The sequence below is a fragment of the Helianthus annuus genome, chromosome 4 (assembly GCF_002127325.2).
Source record: "Helianthus annuus cultivar XRQ/B chromosome 4, HanXRQr2.0-SUNRISE, whole genome shotgun sequence".
In the NCBI taxonomy this organism is placed as follows: Eukaryota; Viridiplantae; Streptophyta; class Magnoliopsida; order Asterales; family Asteraceae; genus Helianthus; species Helianthus annuus.
The window spans coordinates 94,634,055-94,650,850 of NC_035436.2; the positions used below are offsets into that span (position 1 = coordinate 94,634,055).

Consider the following 16,796-nt stretch of genomic DNA (forward strand, 5'->3'; position numbering starts at 1 on the left):
TCATGTTTTCGGTTATGTAATGTTTTGTATTTGAAGTTGCCAATTGTGGCGTCAGCTCAAGCTCCAACATTCTGCGACTCGTATCCTCAACTGTAGTTGACGTTACAGGAACACTCATCTTGTGTATAGCATCCATAATGAGAGGGGATGGCAAGGGTCTATAATCAGTATAGCGTGTTATAAGATCCATCAAAGTGGCTCGCCCTGCGTTGTAGAGGGGAATGTAGCAAATGGTGCTACCTGTGCAGTTGGGAAAATGTTGTTGTAGCAGATGAATCGTTATGCAGGTGCTGACCTGAAGTACCTTCCCGGGGTGCGGGTATATTTTGAAAGAAAGTTATAGGCACCTTGGCGCAATGGATGTCGGCCTTCATAGGGGAAAGGAGCAATGACAGCGGTTACGGGTGTAAAAACAAACATCTCAACAAATGAGGAGATTGCTTGATGCAGGTAGATATAAGGGGTGCAATGTCTGGCATACCAAAAAGAAACAGGATGGTGATCACGTAAAGGTGTAGGTTCAGCAGGCGTAACATCAAGATGACCCAAAGGTGTAGAAGCTAGCTCAAGAGCAGTCTCTGGGTCGTGTAACGGTGTGGTGTCTCGAGCAGGTGATAGAGCAGCAGCCATGTCATCGTCGTCTTGTGTCAGTAGTAGAATGTTGTTTTCCAGCTGTTTGTAAGGTTGCAGATATCACAGACTCAAAGGAGTCTGAATGCATGCTAGAATAAGAGGATGGCTTGTTAACAGGGGTATTAAGAAGTGAAGTTAGTAACAGTGTTCTCGTCTAATTTTCTATTATCATGGGCGTCGGCAGGAGGGACATCGATGAGCATGCCAACGTAGTCCTATATCGTTTGTCGAGTAGCCAACCTTCAGTAGAAATGTCCGCAGGAGGCGCATCATCGAGGAGTGGAACCATGGTGTGTCCATCATCAGGATCACCAGTGATGGAGTGGTCGTGGATTGAAACAAGAGTGACAGAAAGATTCATGTTAGAGAAACCATCAGCAAAGATGAAACATCACCAAAATCTGGTAGCGGGAACTGTTGGAAGTCGTCCTCATCATTAGCATATCAGGATCACTCTCAGTATCTGACGTAATTGTCTCTGTCGCAGATGTAGTCTCATTATCTGTGGCGGTGGTCGTAGGGTTATCAATGTCTGATAATTCGTTCTCTAATTAAACTGACTTGTGTGCCAGTGCGTAGCATGTATATTCATAGTAATTACTAACAATTAGTGTATGCGAACAACTACCACATATGCACGTACATCAACCTTAAATCAAATAAGCATGTAAGTCTCAATTATTGTAAGCAAGTAATCATCCTAGTCTTCCCCAGACTATCCTCCCAGCCTCTCAGACTGAACTTCCTAGTCTCTCAGACTATCCTCCCAGCCTCTCAGACTGATCCTTCTAGTCTCTCAGACTATCCTTCCAGCCTCTCAGACTGATCCTTCTAGTCTCTCAGACTGATCCCCCTAGTCCCACTAGATTACTCTCTCAGTCTCTCAGACTGATCCTCCTAGTCCCACTAGATTACTCTCTCAGTCTCTCAGACTGACCCTCCTAGTCCCACTAGATTACTCTCTCAATCTCTCAGACTGATCCTCCTAGTCCCACTAGATTACTCTCTCAGTCTCTCAGACTGATCCTCCTAGTCCCACTAGATTACTCTCTCAGTCTCTCAGATTGATCCTCCTAGTCCCACTAGATTACTCTCTCAGTCTCTCAGACTGATCCTCCTACTCCCACTAGATTACTCTCTCAGTCTCTTAGACTGAACTCTCTAGTCCCATTAGACTAACTTCCCAGCCTCCCAGACTGAACTCTCTAGTCCCATTAGACTAACTTCCCAGCCTCCCAGACTGAACTATAAATTTAAATTTGGGAATGTGTATTTGTGCCTTTTTGTTTGTAAAAAGGTTTGTTCCCTGGATCTGGACGTATAGTGTATGCAATGTAAAAATGGTTTGAAAACGTTTTTGTGAGAGCCTTGATGATCATAGTCTAGACTCGACAAAGAATCCTAGTTCGCTATGATCGAGGCTCTGATACCAAGCTGTCACACCCTGGTTTTGCGGAAGCGTGGGTTATTTGGTGTGACTTCTTAATACCATTGCAACAATCATAACAAATCTAAATGATAAAAACATGAGATATTCATCCATTATTAAAGATTAGAAAAATCCCATTTTATACTTGTCTTAAAACCCCAACCATAAAATAAGTTACAACCCTTGACTTGATTTAAATGAGTTCATAAAACTCAGCAAAAGACTTTAAATAATACTAGATTTAGAGTTATGTAACCCGTCCAGGAAGAGGTTACACCTTCTAAACTCAGAATGACTTCTTTATTCAAACGCAGCTTGAAATAAATATGCATACCGTGCCAGATCCGTTAGTTTCCTGAAATACATGTAGTTTGAAAAGTCAACATAAAGTTGAGCGAGTTCATGTGTAAGTGAGTAGGTAAAAATCGTTAGAACGTGTTTGTATAGATGTATGTTCTCGGTATGTAGCAATAAGGAAAAAGAGATCGATTAATGTGTAGCTAATACATTAATAAGTGACATGGCCTAGGAAGCACTCAAACCTGTAACGCGTATTTCTTACCGGTCCTCCCGGTGGAACGACATAGTCACCACATGCAGCCACACGTTGGCCCATGTGTGGGGCTCGCAACACCCGATAGATCTATCACTCATGCCTCTCGGTCCTTATACAAGGATTAATGGTCTTACGATAATAGCCTATCCATTCACATGATCTAGCAGTAGATTCCTTAGCTAATCATACCATGTATAAAAGCGTTTGTAAACAGTATGTAACATGTATTTGACCCCCGCAGTTTAAAAACTGAAAACAGTTAAGAGAAAAGGGGGACATGAACTCATAGTATTGCGTCTTCGTACTTGTAACCCAAATCTCCACGGCAATCACGACTACCTACAATGGTCTAATGCCTATTAGACGAACGGGTAGTGCCTTGTCTTAGTATGTATGATTTTGAGTTACGATTCTGGCATTATTCCAAGTTATAATAATTGTATTTAGTTCTAGGATAATAGTTAGACAACTATTTTAGAGTTATACTTCTCAAGTATTGTATATGCGTATTTCCTTCCCAAGGATGGGGGTATTTATACATGTATGCTTTATAATTCCTAAAATATACTTTAAGTCCCACTTATCTAAAATATTCTGTCTCCAAAATATACATATTTTTCCCAAAAATATTATATTTTACATCACAAATTTCCAAAATATATATATTTTTCCCAAAAATATTATATTTTATTCCATACAATTTCCCAAGATAATACTTTTTTAAAATACACCATTAAGAGTATTTTCCGAAAACACGTGCGTTACATTTTAGAGTTCGCGTTGTAAAAAACAATACCAATGTAACTTAAATATTTATTTGTGAGGGCATTGGTATTATTTGAAGTCGTATATTCATGACATTCCAAGTAATATTATTTTTACCCTAAAAATAATATATCTCTAGTTCACAAAATAATCACGTAAGCACACAAGCGTTTTATTATGAAATATATATTCTCAATATATATTTAACAGGTTTCATTTACAAAAATCCACCTCCGACACTTGGTTATTTTGTAATAAAATCATGGCGAAATTTATATTTTAGAAAACAAGTTAAAAATATATTTAAACACTTGTCACCGAAAATATTTCTAAGCGTTACATTTCTAGAAAAATTTCGCCAGAGTTCCCTTTGTAAATGGAGGCGTCCACGCTTACAAGCGTATCATTTTCTTTAACATATAACACGTTAGATCACTTCCAAATAACCAACCCGACATTTAGGCATGCAAAATACTACTTATACCGATTCAGTTTTCAAACACAAAACTGGGTTGTTTTCGGGTATTTTAATAAAATAGTTATCTTATTCCAAAAATCCCAAAATTTTTACACAATGTCTTATACATTCCAAATATTATTGTGTAAAAATATCGTGGTCCAAATCATCACCAATATTTTACAAAAATTCATTTTCCGAACTGCATTTAGATATACCTTTTTCTGACTGCAGTGCACGGAATATTTTATTTAAAATTTATTGTAAGTCTGTTTGACGTAATTCCAGTTGGAGGATCACGGCGACAATAGTGATCATCTTCAGTATAAGTTTTATGATCAAACTCTACACAGAATTCAAGTTATGACTGAAAATATGACTCTCTTTTACTGCTGTAAAAATGCAGCTTTAGCTGCTGTTACAAATCGACGCTTTAAAAATAGTAGACAAAATCCAAAAATTATGATTCCGGTGCCATTAGAACCGTATTTCATAGTACATAAAACTAGACTTCAGAAAATACATTTTTCGTTTTATTAAGGCCCTGTTACAGCCAGTTAAAGTCGGCTGAAAAGGCAATTCAGCAAGTTGTTTATAGTATAAGTGCCATTAAAAAGTACACATACGATTACCATTCATTCTAATATGATTAAAATCAGATCATAAGTCTGTTACAGCAGATTATGGTTTGTTTATTTTAGATTTATCATGATTTTAACATCATTTAACCATATATCTTCTCTAGTTAGTTTAAACTTCAAGACTTTGATGATGTTCTTTAGAGTTCTTATGTTTTTTTATCTTTAAACATCATTAACCACCTAAATAACAAGTAAAATACAAGGATCTAAGTGCTTACCACTAGCACAAGGCTAGGGAAGTTTCAAAGTGTAAAAGGGTGGATAATAGCGTTGTAGAGAGGTCCTTGTGATTCCGTGAGCACCGAGCTTCGTTGAACGCCTTGTAGCACCTAGAAGTACACTTGGATTGCTTGTTTGAAGATCGAAAGTGATGGTTTGGTGGTGGTATGGCGGTGGCCGTGAGTGGTTATGGAGGGAGAGAGAGAGAGAGAAGTTTCTTGAGTGTTGACACAAATGAGATGGTGATCCTAGGGTCTTACTTATAGACAAAATTTTCCCATTGTCCATCATATATTATGTAACCAAGATATTAGACAACAAGTAATATAATATTCAAAATTTCTATAGTGATTTTAACCAACTAGTTAGTGTCTAGTTTAGATAGTTAGGAGTTTAAACTAGTTACTAGAGTGTTATGTATTATAGCGGGTGTTAGGGTGTTCGAGGACCCTAACTAACTCAGAAAAGGAAAAACAATGTCATTGACAATATTTTTATGTTCCGGGTAAAGTCTGGTTGTTCGGTTGGATATTGATCCGTTAAAGTGCTAATTAAGCATTTAGAGTGTCTTTAATATTATTTCTAGTGACACAATGAATTCCCGTCACTTTGGAAAGTGCCTAGTATTATTTTCCCATGTTTTTGCACTTTACTAGTTAGCTTAATTGCTGAATTTTTGTATTAATGTGCTGAATTTTGTATTCAAAACATGTTTTAGGCACATCCGGTCACTATAAATATCACCTAGTGACGCAGTTTTATGATTCTCACTTCCCTACACTCCCTATTAGTGTAGTAATTGTAACAACTCTCATTAAAGTCAATAATTAGGATGATAATTAATCAATAAGGAAACCATAATTAAGACACCTAGGCATGTCAAGCAGGTAGGTAGGCATGTCAATCAAGCAGGTAGGTAGGCATGTCAAGCAGGTAGGTAGGCATGTCAAGCAGGTAGGTAGGCATGTCAATCAAGCAAGTAGGTAGGCATGTCAAGCAGGTAGGTAGGCATGTCAAGCAGGTAGGTAGGCATGTCAATCAAGCAAGTAGGTAGGCATGTCAAGCAGGTAGGTAGGCATGTCAAGCAGGTAGGTAGGCATGTCAATCAAGCAAGTAGGTAGGCATGTCAAGCAGGTAGGTAAGCATGTCCCAAAAATTAGTATAAATAGAGGACACTTGGACTTGATTTTGGGCACTGAAACGACGATAAAACTCCAAATACACACGGAGATATCGCCTGTATACTATTAAAACACACACAGATCTCGAATCGCTGCCGCAATCAGGGTAATAACTCGATCGCTATTACGATTCAACGTCCGATCGATTATAACTATCCAACGATTGTCCGAGTGCTGCTCAAATTGAGCTTGTACTTTGATTGTTCATCGTGATTTCGACTTGAATACTTGAGTGCTGTTCGAATTCGAACTATGCTCTGTTATTCGTTGTGAATCCGATTGAATTATTAAGTATCGCACTTGTTAATCGATGTGAGGGTTTGATCTCGTGAATTGACGTAACTGCTGAATTAGTTACTAACACGTTTGTGTGTGTGTATTATTATTTAAATTAGGTTAATCACAGGCAAATCAGTAGGCTTATATCTTGCTCGTTAAATCTTCAATGTGAGTCATTCCCCTTTTATAAACTCTTTTCTCACAGTTTGTGAGTCATTCTCTTTTCTCACAGTTTGTGAGTCATTCCCCTTTTATAAACTCTTTTCTCACAGTTTGTGAGTCATTCTCTTTTTCTCAAACTGTTTTACAATACCTCAAAGAATTTTCAAAAGTTATAATTACAGGGACTAAGTCGTGGATATCTTGATTTATTGGTTAGTGGGGTATTGTGCACATTACTATTTCTCCCAGTTAGGTTCATTGACCTACTAGGGAGGAACGTCACTATTAGAGTTCATTGACCTAATAGTGGTATGACCATCGTCACCATTGTGACTTGTCACAATTGTGACTTGTCACAATTGTGGCAGAAAGCCAGATAAAGATAAGATGTGAACCATTGTAATCGCTCTTATGCTGTAATTTATAACTAAGAGTCATTTCATAAAACCTGAATGAACTCACTCAGTATTTCCCCGCTGACAAAACCTTTTTAAAACACGTTTCAGGTAATTACAGTAGATTGGAATGAAAGATGGATACGGCACTGAAAGGCATCAAGAAGTGGCTTATTTTATTTATTAAAATCAAATTAAGAAATATTGTTTTATATAATAAAATTTATCTTTATTAAAGCTACCATTGTAAAACATGGGTTTATCCCATCTATTTAAATAAAATCCAGTGTTTTCTAAACTCTGATATTTTTCCTAACTCACGGTCCTGATGAAATTTCCGCTGCAACGTTTTTAAAATAATCACCGGTACCACTGGGCTGTTCGCGGCTCCTGATTCCGTCCAGGGTGGGGTGGGGGGTCGTGACAGAAGGTGGTATCAGAGCCAGGTTCTCAAGCCACTGCTTTAAGCCTATAAGTGTTGTGATAATAATACTTAAGCTTAAATAAAAGAGTTAGGAAATTGCTATTAACTGGTAGCACAACTGATAATATTTAGACTTGAACATAAGAAAGAATGCCTTATTATAAGCTAAGCCATTTGTTTAAACAATTAGATATTATAATAATACATAAAATTTTAAACGAAGAATTAGGTACTTAATATTATCGGGTAACACTCAGGATAATATTTAGACTTGAACTTAAGAATTTTGCCTTAATATAAGTTTCAAGATAAAATTACTTATATAAGTATAATGTAATGAATATTTAGACAACGTTTACACAAAAAGTATTATCTGACTCTGGTGCAAACCAAAGTTTTATAAATACTTCATTCTGTCAAGATCTTAACTTACCTTTAACCAGCATTAGACAAATCTTTACAGTCAAAACGGCAAGCGGAAATACCCTCATCTATTTTAGTAAATCTCGAGGACGAGATTTTTCTTAAGGTGGGGAGGATGTAACAACTCTCATTAAAGTCAATAATTAGGATGATAATTAATCAATAAGGAAACCATAATTAAGACACCTAGGCATGTCAAGCAGGTAGGTAGGCATGTCAAGCAGGTAGGTAGGCATGTCAAGCAGGTAGGTAGGCATGTCAATCAAGCAGGTAGGTAGGCATGTCAAGCAGGTAGGTAGGCATGTCAAGCAGGTAGGTAGGCATGTCAATCAAGCAAGTAGGTAGGCATGTCAAGCAGGTAGGTAGGCATGTCAAGCAGGTAGGTAGGCATGTCAATCAAGCAAGTAGGTAGGCATGTCAAGCAGGTAGGTAGGCATGTCAAGCAGGTAGGTAGGCATGTCAATCAAGCAAGTAGGTAGGCATGTCAAGCAGGTAGGTAAGCATGTCCCAAAAATTAGTATAAATAGAGGACACTTGGACTTGATTTTGGGCACTGAAACGACGATAAAACTCCAAATACACACGGAGATATCGCCTGTATACTATTAAAACACACACAGATCTCGAATCGCTGCCGCAATCAGGGTAATAACTCGATCGCTATTACGATTCAACGTCCGATCGATTATAACTATCCAACGATTGTCCGAGTGCTGCTCAAATTGAGCTTGTACTTTGATTGTTCATCGTGATTTCGACTTGAATACTTGAGTGCTGTTCGAATTCGAACTATGCTCTGTTATTCGTTGTGAATCCGATTGAATTATTAAGTATCGCACTTGTTAATCGATGTGAGGGTTTGATCTCGTGAATTGACGTAACTGCTGAATTAGTTACTAACCCGTTTGTGTGTGTGTATTATTATTTAAATTAGGTTAATCACAGGCAAATCAGTAGGCTTATATCTTGCTCGTTAAATCTTCAATGTGAGTCATTCCCCTTTTATAAACTCTTTTCTCACAGTTTGTGAGTCATTCTCTTTTCTCACAGTTTGTGAGTCATTCCCCTTTTATAAACTCTTTTCTCACAGTTTGTGAGTCATTCTCTTTTTCTCAAACTGTTTTACAATACCTCAAAGAATTTTCAAAAGTTATAATTACAGGGACTAAGTCGTGGATATCTTGATTTATTGGTTAGTGGGGTATTGTGCACATTACTATTTCTCCCAGTTAGGTTCATTGACCTACTAGGGAGGAACGTCACTATTAGAGTTCATTGACCTAATAGTGGTATGACCATCGTCACCATTGTGACTTGTCACCATTGTGGCAGAAAGCCAGATAAAGATAAGATGTGAACCATTGTAATCGCTCTTATGCTGTAATTTATAACTAAGAGTCATTTCATAAAACCTGAATGAACTCACTCAGTATTTCCCCGCTGACAAAACCTTTTTAAAACACGTTTCAGGTAATTACAGTAGATTGGAATGAAAGATGGATACGACACTGAAAGGCATCAAGAAGTGGCTTATTTTATTTATTAAAATCAAATTAAGAAATATTGTTTTATATAATAAAATTTATCTTTATTAAAGCTACCATTGTAAAACATGGGTTTATCCCATCTATTTAAATAAAATCCGGTGTTTTCTAAACTCTGATATTTTTCCTAACACACGGTCCTGATGAAATTTCCGCTGCAACGTTTTTAAAATAATCACCGGTACCACTGGGCTGTTCGCGGCTCCCGATTCCGTCCAGGGTGGGGTCGGGGGTCGTGACAGTAATCTATTCCCGGCTCATACTGCCTCAGAGACAATGTCTGTCTAGTGCTGGCAATGTCAGCAAGTTTATTGGGTTATCCGCTTACTGTACTAACTGTGCTTTTGTGCATCAAGTTTGTCACTATTGTTTCGTGTGTAATAAATGAAGTGACAGTAATAAAGTATGATGCATGTATATGTATGTATCAGAAATCAAGTAGCAGTTTAATCACAATTGTAAGCAAGCACAGTAATTAAGCATTAATTAAATATAAACTAATTGTACAGATACCCGTAATTTTTAGGGTTGTCACAGTCGGTAAGTTAATATATATATTTTACAGAGTTGGTTTAGTATATATATTTTTCGCTTTAGTATATATCTATAATATAAATATATATATATACATATAGGACAAAGATCCGTTAGGAACCACCCTTTATTGCGAGAACCGCGAGAACCAGTGTGAACACAAACAGTAATACCTAAAAAAATCTAAAAAACACCCATATTTTTTTTTATTTTTTTACTTTTTTTTTGTAAAATTCGCTATATTTCCTTTACAATAAAAAAATAAAAAAAATAAAAAAAAATTTCGAGTCACAGTTATCCATGCACATGTGCATTTGTATCATCTCTTTGACAAATTCTGTAATTCATTACAAATATTAGACAATTGCACTTTCATTTACACTACCACGTGTAATACACTACTTTTTACGTTAACAATATTAGAAATGCACATGTGCATCTATATGTATCAACATGAAATAAGGTGTTTTGGTATAGTAATTTCTCTTTCATCTATCATTCTATCCATAAAACACAAACATGCACATGTGCATTTTTGTCATTTCTTTGAGAAATTCCGTAATTCATTACAACTATTAGACAATTGCACTTTCATTTACACTACCATGTGTAATACAATACTTTTTACATTACCAATATTAGAAATGCACATGTGCATCTATATGTATCAACATGAAATAAGGTGTTTTGGTACACTACTTTGAATACACTTTTCCTTTCATCTATCATACCATCCATAATACACTATCATTACCTCCTACCATCCATAATACAATACCATTACCTCCTACCATCCATAATACAATACCATTACCAATATTTTCACTTTATTACATGTATGTAAACACCATTTATACCATCCAATCAACATACTACATCGTAAATTAACAACTATAACCAAACCATCAACCACTAGATATAACTAACCAAAAAACATGTATATGGGCCTACTTCTCCATTCAAATCACAAACTTTTTGTAACAAAACACGTTATATCATGGTTATACCTAATGATGCACATGTGCATTTTGAATATTGGTAATCTAAAAAGTAGTGTATTACGGATGGTATTGTAAATTAAAGTACAATTGTCTATTCTTGATAACGTATTACTGAATTAGTTGAAGTAATGATACATATGCACATGTGCATGGATAACTGTTACTAGAAAAAAAAACGTTTTTTTTTTATTGTAACGAAATATAGCGATTTTTTGAAGAAAGATATTAAAAAAATAAAAAAAAAAATTTGAGTGCTTTTATGATTGTGTTTAGATTTTATTTTGTGTTCATATTGGTTCTCGCGGTTCTCGCAATAAGGGTGGTTCTCGCATGAACCTTACCCTATATATATATATATATATATATATATATATATATATAGTGAGGTTCATTGGGGAACACTAAAAAAGTGGGGAACAGTGGGGAACCGACTCAAACGAACTCCGATTGGACTCATTCCAGCGGCGTTGAAACCGGCTCGTCGAACCCTAACTAGGATCTAACCCTAAACCCTAAATCATAACCCCTAAACCCTAAATATATTAGGGTTTGGCTTTTAGGGTTTAGCTTTAGGGTTTAAGCTTTAGAGTTTAGGGTTTAGCTTTAGGCTTTAGGCTTTAGCTTTAGGGTTTAGGGTTTAGCTTTAGAGTTTAGCTTTAGGTTTAGCCTTTAGAGTTTAGTTTTTATGGTTTATAGTTTAGATTTTACAGTTTAGCTTAGGTTTTAGGCTTATTGTTTAGCTTTAGGGTTTATAGTTTAGGAGTTAGGATTTAGGGTTTAGGGTTAAGAGATCCTAGTTAGGGTTCAACGAGCCGGTTCCAACGCCGCTGGAATGAGTCCAATTGGAGTTCGTTTGAGTAGGTTCTCCGCTGTTCCCCACTTTTTTAGTGTTCCCCAATGAACCTTCCCCTATATATATATAACCGACTCAAACGAACTCCGACTGGACTCATTCCAGCGGTGTTGGAACCGCCTCGTCGAACCCTAACTAAGATCTCTTAACCCTAAATCCTAAACTCTAAACCCTAAAGCTAAAAAATAAGGCTAAAACCTAAGCTAAACCGTAAAATCTAAACTATAAACCCTAAAAGCTAAACCCTAAAGGCTAAACCTAAAGCTAAACCCTAAAGCTAAACCCTAAACACTAAAGCTAAATCCTTAACACTAAAGCTAAACCCTAAAGCTAAACCCTAAGGCTAAACCCTAAAGCTAAACCCTAAAGCTAAACCCTAAAAGCCATACCCTAATATATTTAGGGTTTAGGGGTTATGATTTAGGGTTTAGGGTTAAGAGATCCTAGTTAGGGTTCGACGAGCCGGTTCCGACGCCGCTGGAATGAGTCCAATTGGAGTTCGTTTGAGTCGGTTCCCCACTGTTCCCCATTTTTTTAGTGTTCCCCAATGAACCTCGCACTATATATATATATATATATATATATATACATATAGGCCGGTTATCATACAAATAACCTAATCGTACATTATGTACGCTTCATCCACAACCGTCAGATCATCTCATTTAAACAACATGTTTTACTATTAAATTTATCAAATTAAAATTAATAAAAAGAAACCGCCAAGGTTAAAATCGTCAAATGCGAGATCAAAACCCCTGATAATCAGCAAACAAAACCTCAAAAATCATAATGTAAGATTCTAAAAATCAAAACCGAAATCGAAATTATAACAATTAATAAAAAATCGATCGATTCCTATTCACCAAATCCTTCTGTGAAAAATGAACTTCTGATGAATTTAGAAATTCTGAACTGAAACAAATCGATGGACTGATTATCGAAGAAGATGATACAGGTTGTGATATCATGTGCGAATTCATGGACAATGCAAATGCGTTTACAATGAAAAAAGAATTCTTTGAAATTTCATATAATGTGCGACTTCATGATAATTCACATGCGATTCCATTAAAAAGTTAAGTATTCTTTGAAATTTCATATAGTGTGCGAATTCATGATAATGCACATGCGATTTCAGTAAAATGTTAAGTTTTTTTTGAAATTTCATATAGTGTGCGATTACAGCTTGTACACATGCGATATCAGAAAAAAAGATAATTATATTTAGGTTTCTTAAAGTTTGCGAATTTGTTTCCCATTCAAATGCGATTTTGAATAAAAACCAGTGCAAAAAAAATTAAAATTGCTTTCTCATAAAAATGAAAAAAAAAACAAATTATGAATATTAAAAACTAAAAATACTAGTGTTTTATATAAAAAAAACTTAATTTATTACCGATGTGACTGTAATTTGACATGTAATGATCATTTTACAATAAATACTACTGAACTTACCAACCTACCTATATAATAAATTTACTATATTAATATAAAAAACCTAGATATAACTACCTTCCATATTAAGACATAGAAGACAAAAAAAACACACACACACACACAAAAACACAGACTAACAAAAATGGCATCTGAAAATATAGAAAAAAATCAAAAACATTGCAATAAAAGAGCTATTGTCAACTCGCACGTTGACAGAAATAAGCACTGATGTCACCTCTTCTCATCTGGTTCTTGATGTGCAGGGCAAAATTCTAGAACAAATCAAGAAAAATCAAGCAGTATGGGAAAAGCTACTTCAAGAACCACCATCAAGCTTCAAAGATAGAGCTTTGGATCACATAAAAGAGCAATCTCAAGCTGATGACTTAGCCTTCTCTTTCCTGACAGATGCTCTGAACACTATGAAGGAGAAGATGGAGTTTAGCTCTTCTGAACGTGACAAAATATTTGCTTCAAGTAACTATCATCTCTTTTTAATCATTTTGTGGTTGTGGCTGTGTTAGACAATAACTATTATTATATTTTGGGTACATGTTTTGAACACATATTATGTTTGCTCTTAATATTAAATCGCATGAATGATATAGCCATCATTATCACATAACAAAAACAAGATAACTCACAAATCGCATGTAATAAAAGGGAAATCGCATGTAAAAATGATTATAATTAGAAGATTATAAAATCGCATGTTTTAAATCTATAAAATCACATGAAAACTGATATAAACAAATGAATATAAAAACCGCATGTGTTTGGTATAAATTCGCATGTCCATTTAGAAAAAAACTACTCATCCTCATCATCTTCCGAAACCTCCTCCCACTGATCTACTTCTTCGGATCCATCGTCACTATTGTAATCTTCAAACTCATCTTCCTCTTCGTCGTCTTCGACCTCATTGTCTTTGTCTCTGGCAACATTTTTGATCTGGACGCCCTTCTTCTTCTTTTTTTGCTATTTACCTTGTTGTTTGGCTTTCAGCTCCTCGCACATCCGAATGTCATGACCTTTTTCATTACATACGCTACATGTCCTTGACCTTTTCCCTTTGCGGCTGATCATTTGTTCCTTCTTAGATTTAATCCTTTATGCGATCCGCGACCTTTGTTCCTTATACCAGCCGGCACACGGACAGTAGGAGGAGCATTAGTGATGCGGGCCCAAGTGTAGAAGAGCGGGTCATCTTGTATTTGGAGGCCCAAGATCGTGTTACAAAAGGGGCCTCACTAAAATGGCTCTAACTTGGGCTACAAGGGTCCGTTTTGGGCGTGCGACCAGGCGAAACGACCGTGAGAACGAGCTCCATCTTGCTGCAAACAGCCTACGGCGGTTTGGGTCATCGTCTGGGCCAAAAAACGCTTATTTCCATGAGTTATTTTATGTTTTATGTTTTTAGTGGGTTTTTTTGGACTTTTATTTTGCTCTAGTTTTTGGCCCAAGTGTGTTTTAGGCCCATTTTCGAATTTCAGTCTCTATTTATATGTTGCTAAAGCTAATGAAAAGTGCAGAATTGAATTTTGAGAAAACTGATTTTTCACTTCAAATTCCGTGCCCTTTGGGTTGAATTTTGGGGTTGGGGAAGAACTACACGGGTATTCGTAGAATCAACGTGTTTGATCTTCATTTATCGTACCACGCACTACATCAGTTGGTATCAGAGCCGAATTCCTGGCTCAAAATGCCTTCGAGGAGAAACAACAACAGGCCTCTCGATGAAGTGTATGAACGGGAGTTGGAGCAGCGGCTCATGGCAAGGGTGGATGAGCGGTTGGATCAAGTGGTCGATCAGTTGACTGACCGGATGGCCAACTTGATCAATCGTAGGAGGCAGAGACCCAATGACGGGTATGGTTCTGAACTTAGTAACCCATTTGGTGATTTGGTGATGATTCGACTTCCGAAGACGAACGGGAGGGGCAACCAAGGGGTGAACGTGGAGGGGGTAACAGGCGTTGGGATTCTGGGATAAGAGTTGATATTCCGGAATTTGATGGGTCTAGTTTGAATCCGGAGGGGTTCATCGATTGGTTGGCTACCGTGGAGGAGGTGTTCGAGTACAAGGAAGTGCCTGAAAACAAGCGGGTGGCCTTGATTGCTACCAGGTTACGTGGTAGGGCCTCTGTGTGGTGGCAACAACTGAAATTAACAAGGAATAGACTCGGGAAGTCAAGGATCATGACGTGGGCCAAGATGAAAAAGTGCTTGCGGTCCAACTTTTTGCCTCATAATTTTCAAAGGTTGATGTACCAGCGTCTGCAGAATTTGAAACAGGGGGCTAAATCGGTTGATGATTATACCACAGAGTTTTACCAGTTGATTGCAAGGAATGATATTCAAGAACCGGAGGAGCAACTTGTTTCTCGGTATATTGGGGGTCTAAGGGTTCAAATCATGGAGTCCGTGAATCTTTTTGATCCGTTAACCATTCCTGAGGCACACCAACGGGCGTTGGCCTTTGAGAAGCAAAACCGTCGGGTGGGCGGTTCATTTACCCCTGCTGGGGGAAACGTTGGGTCAGGCAGTGGGGCACCTCGTGGCGGGCCTAGTCAGCAGAAGCCGGGCGGTAGCAATACCGGGCCTACTTCTAAAGGGGCTAGCAGTAGTGGTCCGAGATGTTTCAATTGTGGTGAGACGGGCCATCGTCAAGCTGAGTGTAAGAAGGCCGGTAAAAGACACTTGTTTGCTGAGTCTGAGGATGATCAGTATGAGGAATATGAAAATAACCCAGTGTATGATGAAGAAACTGAGTACGAAGAGGAGGTTGTGACCGGTGATGTTGGGGTGAATTTGGTGGTCAGACGCTCTTGCTATACACCCAAGGCAGATGGGGATGACTGGCTGAAACACAACGTCTTCCACTCAACATGTACCATTTTGGGGAAGGTTTGCAAGTTTGTCATTGATTCGGGGAGTTGTGACAATCTGATTTCTGAAGAGGCAGTTCAAAAGTTGGCCTTGAAGACAGAGAGTCACCCGAAACCGTACAAGCTTCAATGGCTTAAAAAGGGAGGTGAAGTGACGGTATCTAAAAGAGCACTTGTTTCTATTTCTATTGGGTCAACGTACAAGGATGATGTTGTGTGTGATGTGGTCCCTATGGACGCGTGTCACTTATTGTTGGGTAGACCATGGGAATATGAACGAAATATAGAGCATAACGGGCGGTCCAATACTTATAGTTTTCTGTTTGGTGGTGTGAAGATAACCCTTGTTCCTAGCAAGCCTAAGCAGTTGGCCGCAAAACAGTCGGGTACTCTGTTGACCATTAGTCAGTTTCAAGATGAATTGGCAGAGTCAGACAACGTTTTTATTTTGATTGGGAAGCCGGTGCCCGAGGAAGTCGAAATTCCAGAATGAATGGTTCCATTATTCGAGAAGTTTGTTGATGTTTTCCCAGATGATCTACCTGCCGGGTTGCCACCCCTACGAGACATCCAACATCACATTGATTTGGAACTAGGGTCCCAACTACCCAATAAGCCCCATTACAGGATGAGCCCAAAAGAACATGAGGAATTACGTCGGCAGGTTGAAGACCTAATTTCTAAAGGGTATGTTCGGGAAAGCATGAGTCCTTGTGCTGTTCCTGCTCTGTTGACTCCAAAGAAGGATGGGACATGGCGTATGTGTGTTGACAGTCGTGCAGTCAACAAGATCACTGTAAGGTACCGATTTCCGATTCCCCGACTTGATGATTTACTTGATCAAATTAGCGGTGCCACTATTTTCACAAAACTAGACTTGAAGAGTGGGTATTACCAGATCCGACTCAGGCCTGGGGATGAGTGGAAAACCGCCTTCAAGACTCGTGAGGGATTGTATGAATGGTTAGTGAT

General features: G+C 37.7%; 1 protein-coding gene across 1 annotated transcript; it reads left to right on the top strand.

Moving 5' to 3' along the window:
- The first annotated feature begins 14,707 nt into the window (after positions 1-14,707).
- On the top strand, positions 14,708-16,317 carry LOC110876812. The gene is made up of 2 exons (XM_022124973.1): positions 14,708-14,822; positions 14,864-16,317. The coding sequence occupies exons 1-2, from the start codon at positions 14,708-14,710 to the stop codon at positions 16,315-16,317; spliced, it is 1,569 nt and encodes a 522-aa protein (XP_021980665.1).
- Positions 16,318-16,796: the final 479 nt, after the last annotated feature.

What these genes read in the sequence shown, in the direction of transcription:
- LOC110876812 (XM_022124973.1), top strand. Translation starts at nt 14,708, where the DNA reads ATGGCAAGGGTGGATGAGCGGTTGGATCAAGTGGTCGATCAGTTGACT. An exon ending in CGGGTATGGTTCTGAACTTA is followed by an intron (nt 14,823 to 14,863) that starts GTAACCCATTTG and finishes CGACTTCCGAAG; the next exon opens with ACGAACGGGAGGGGCAACCA.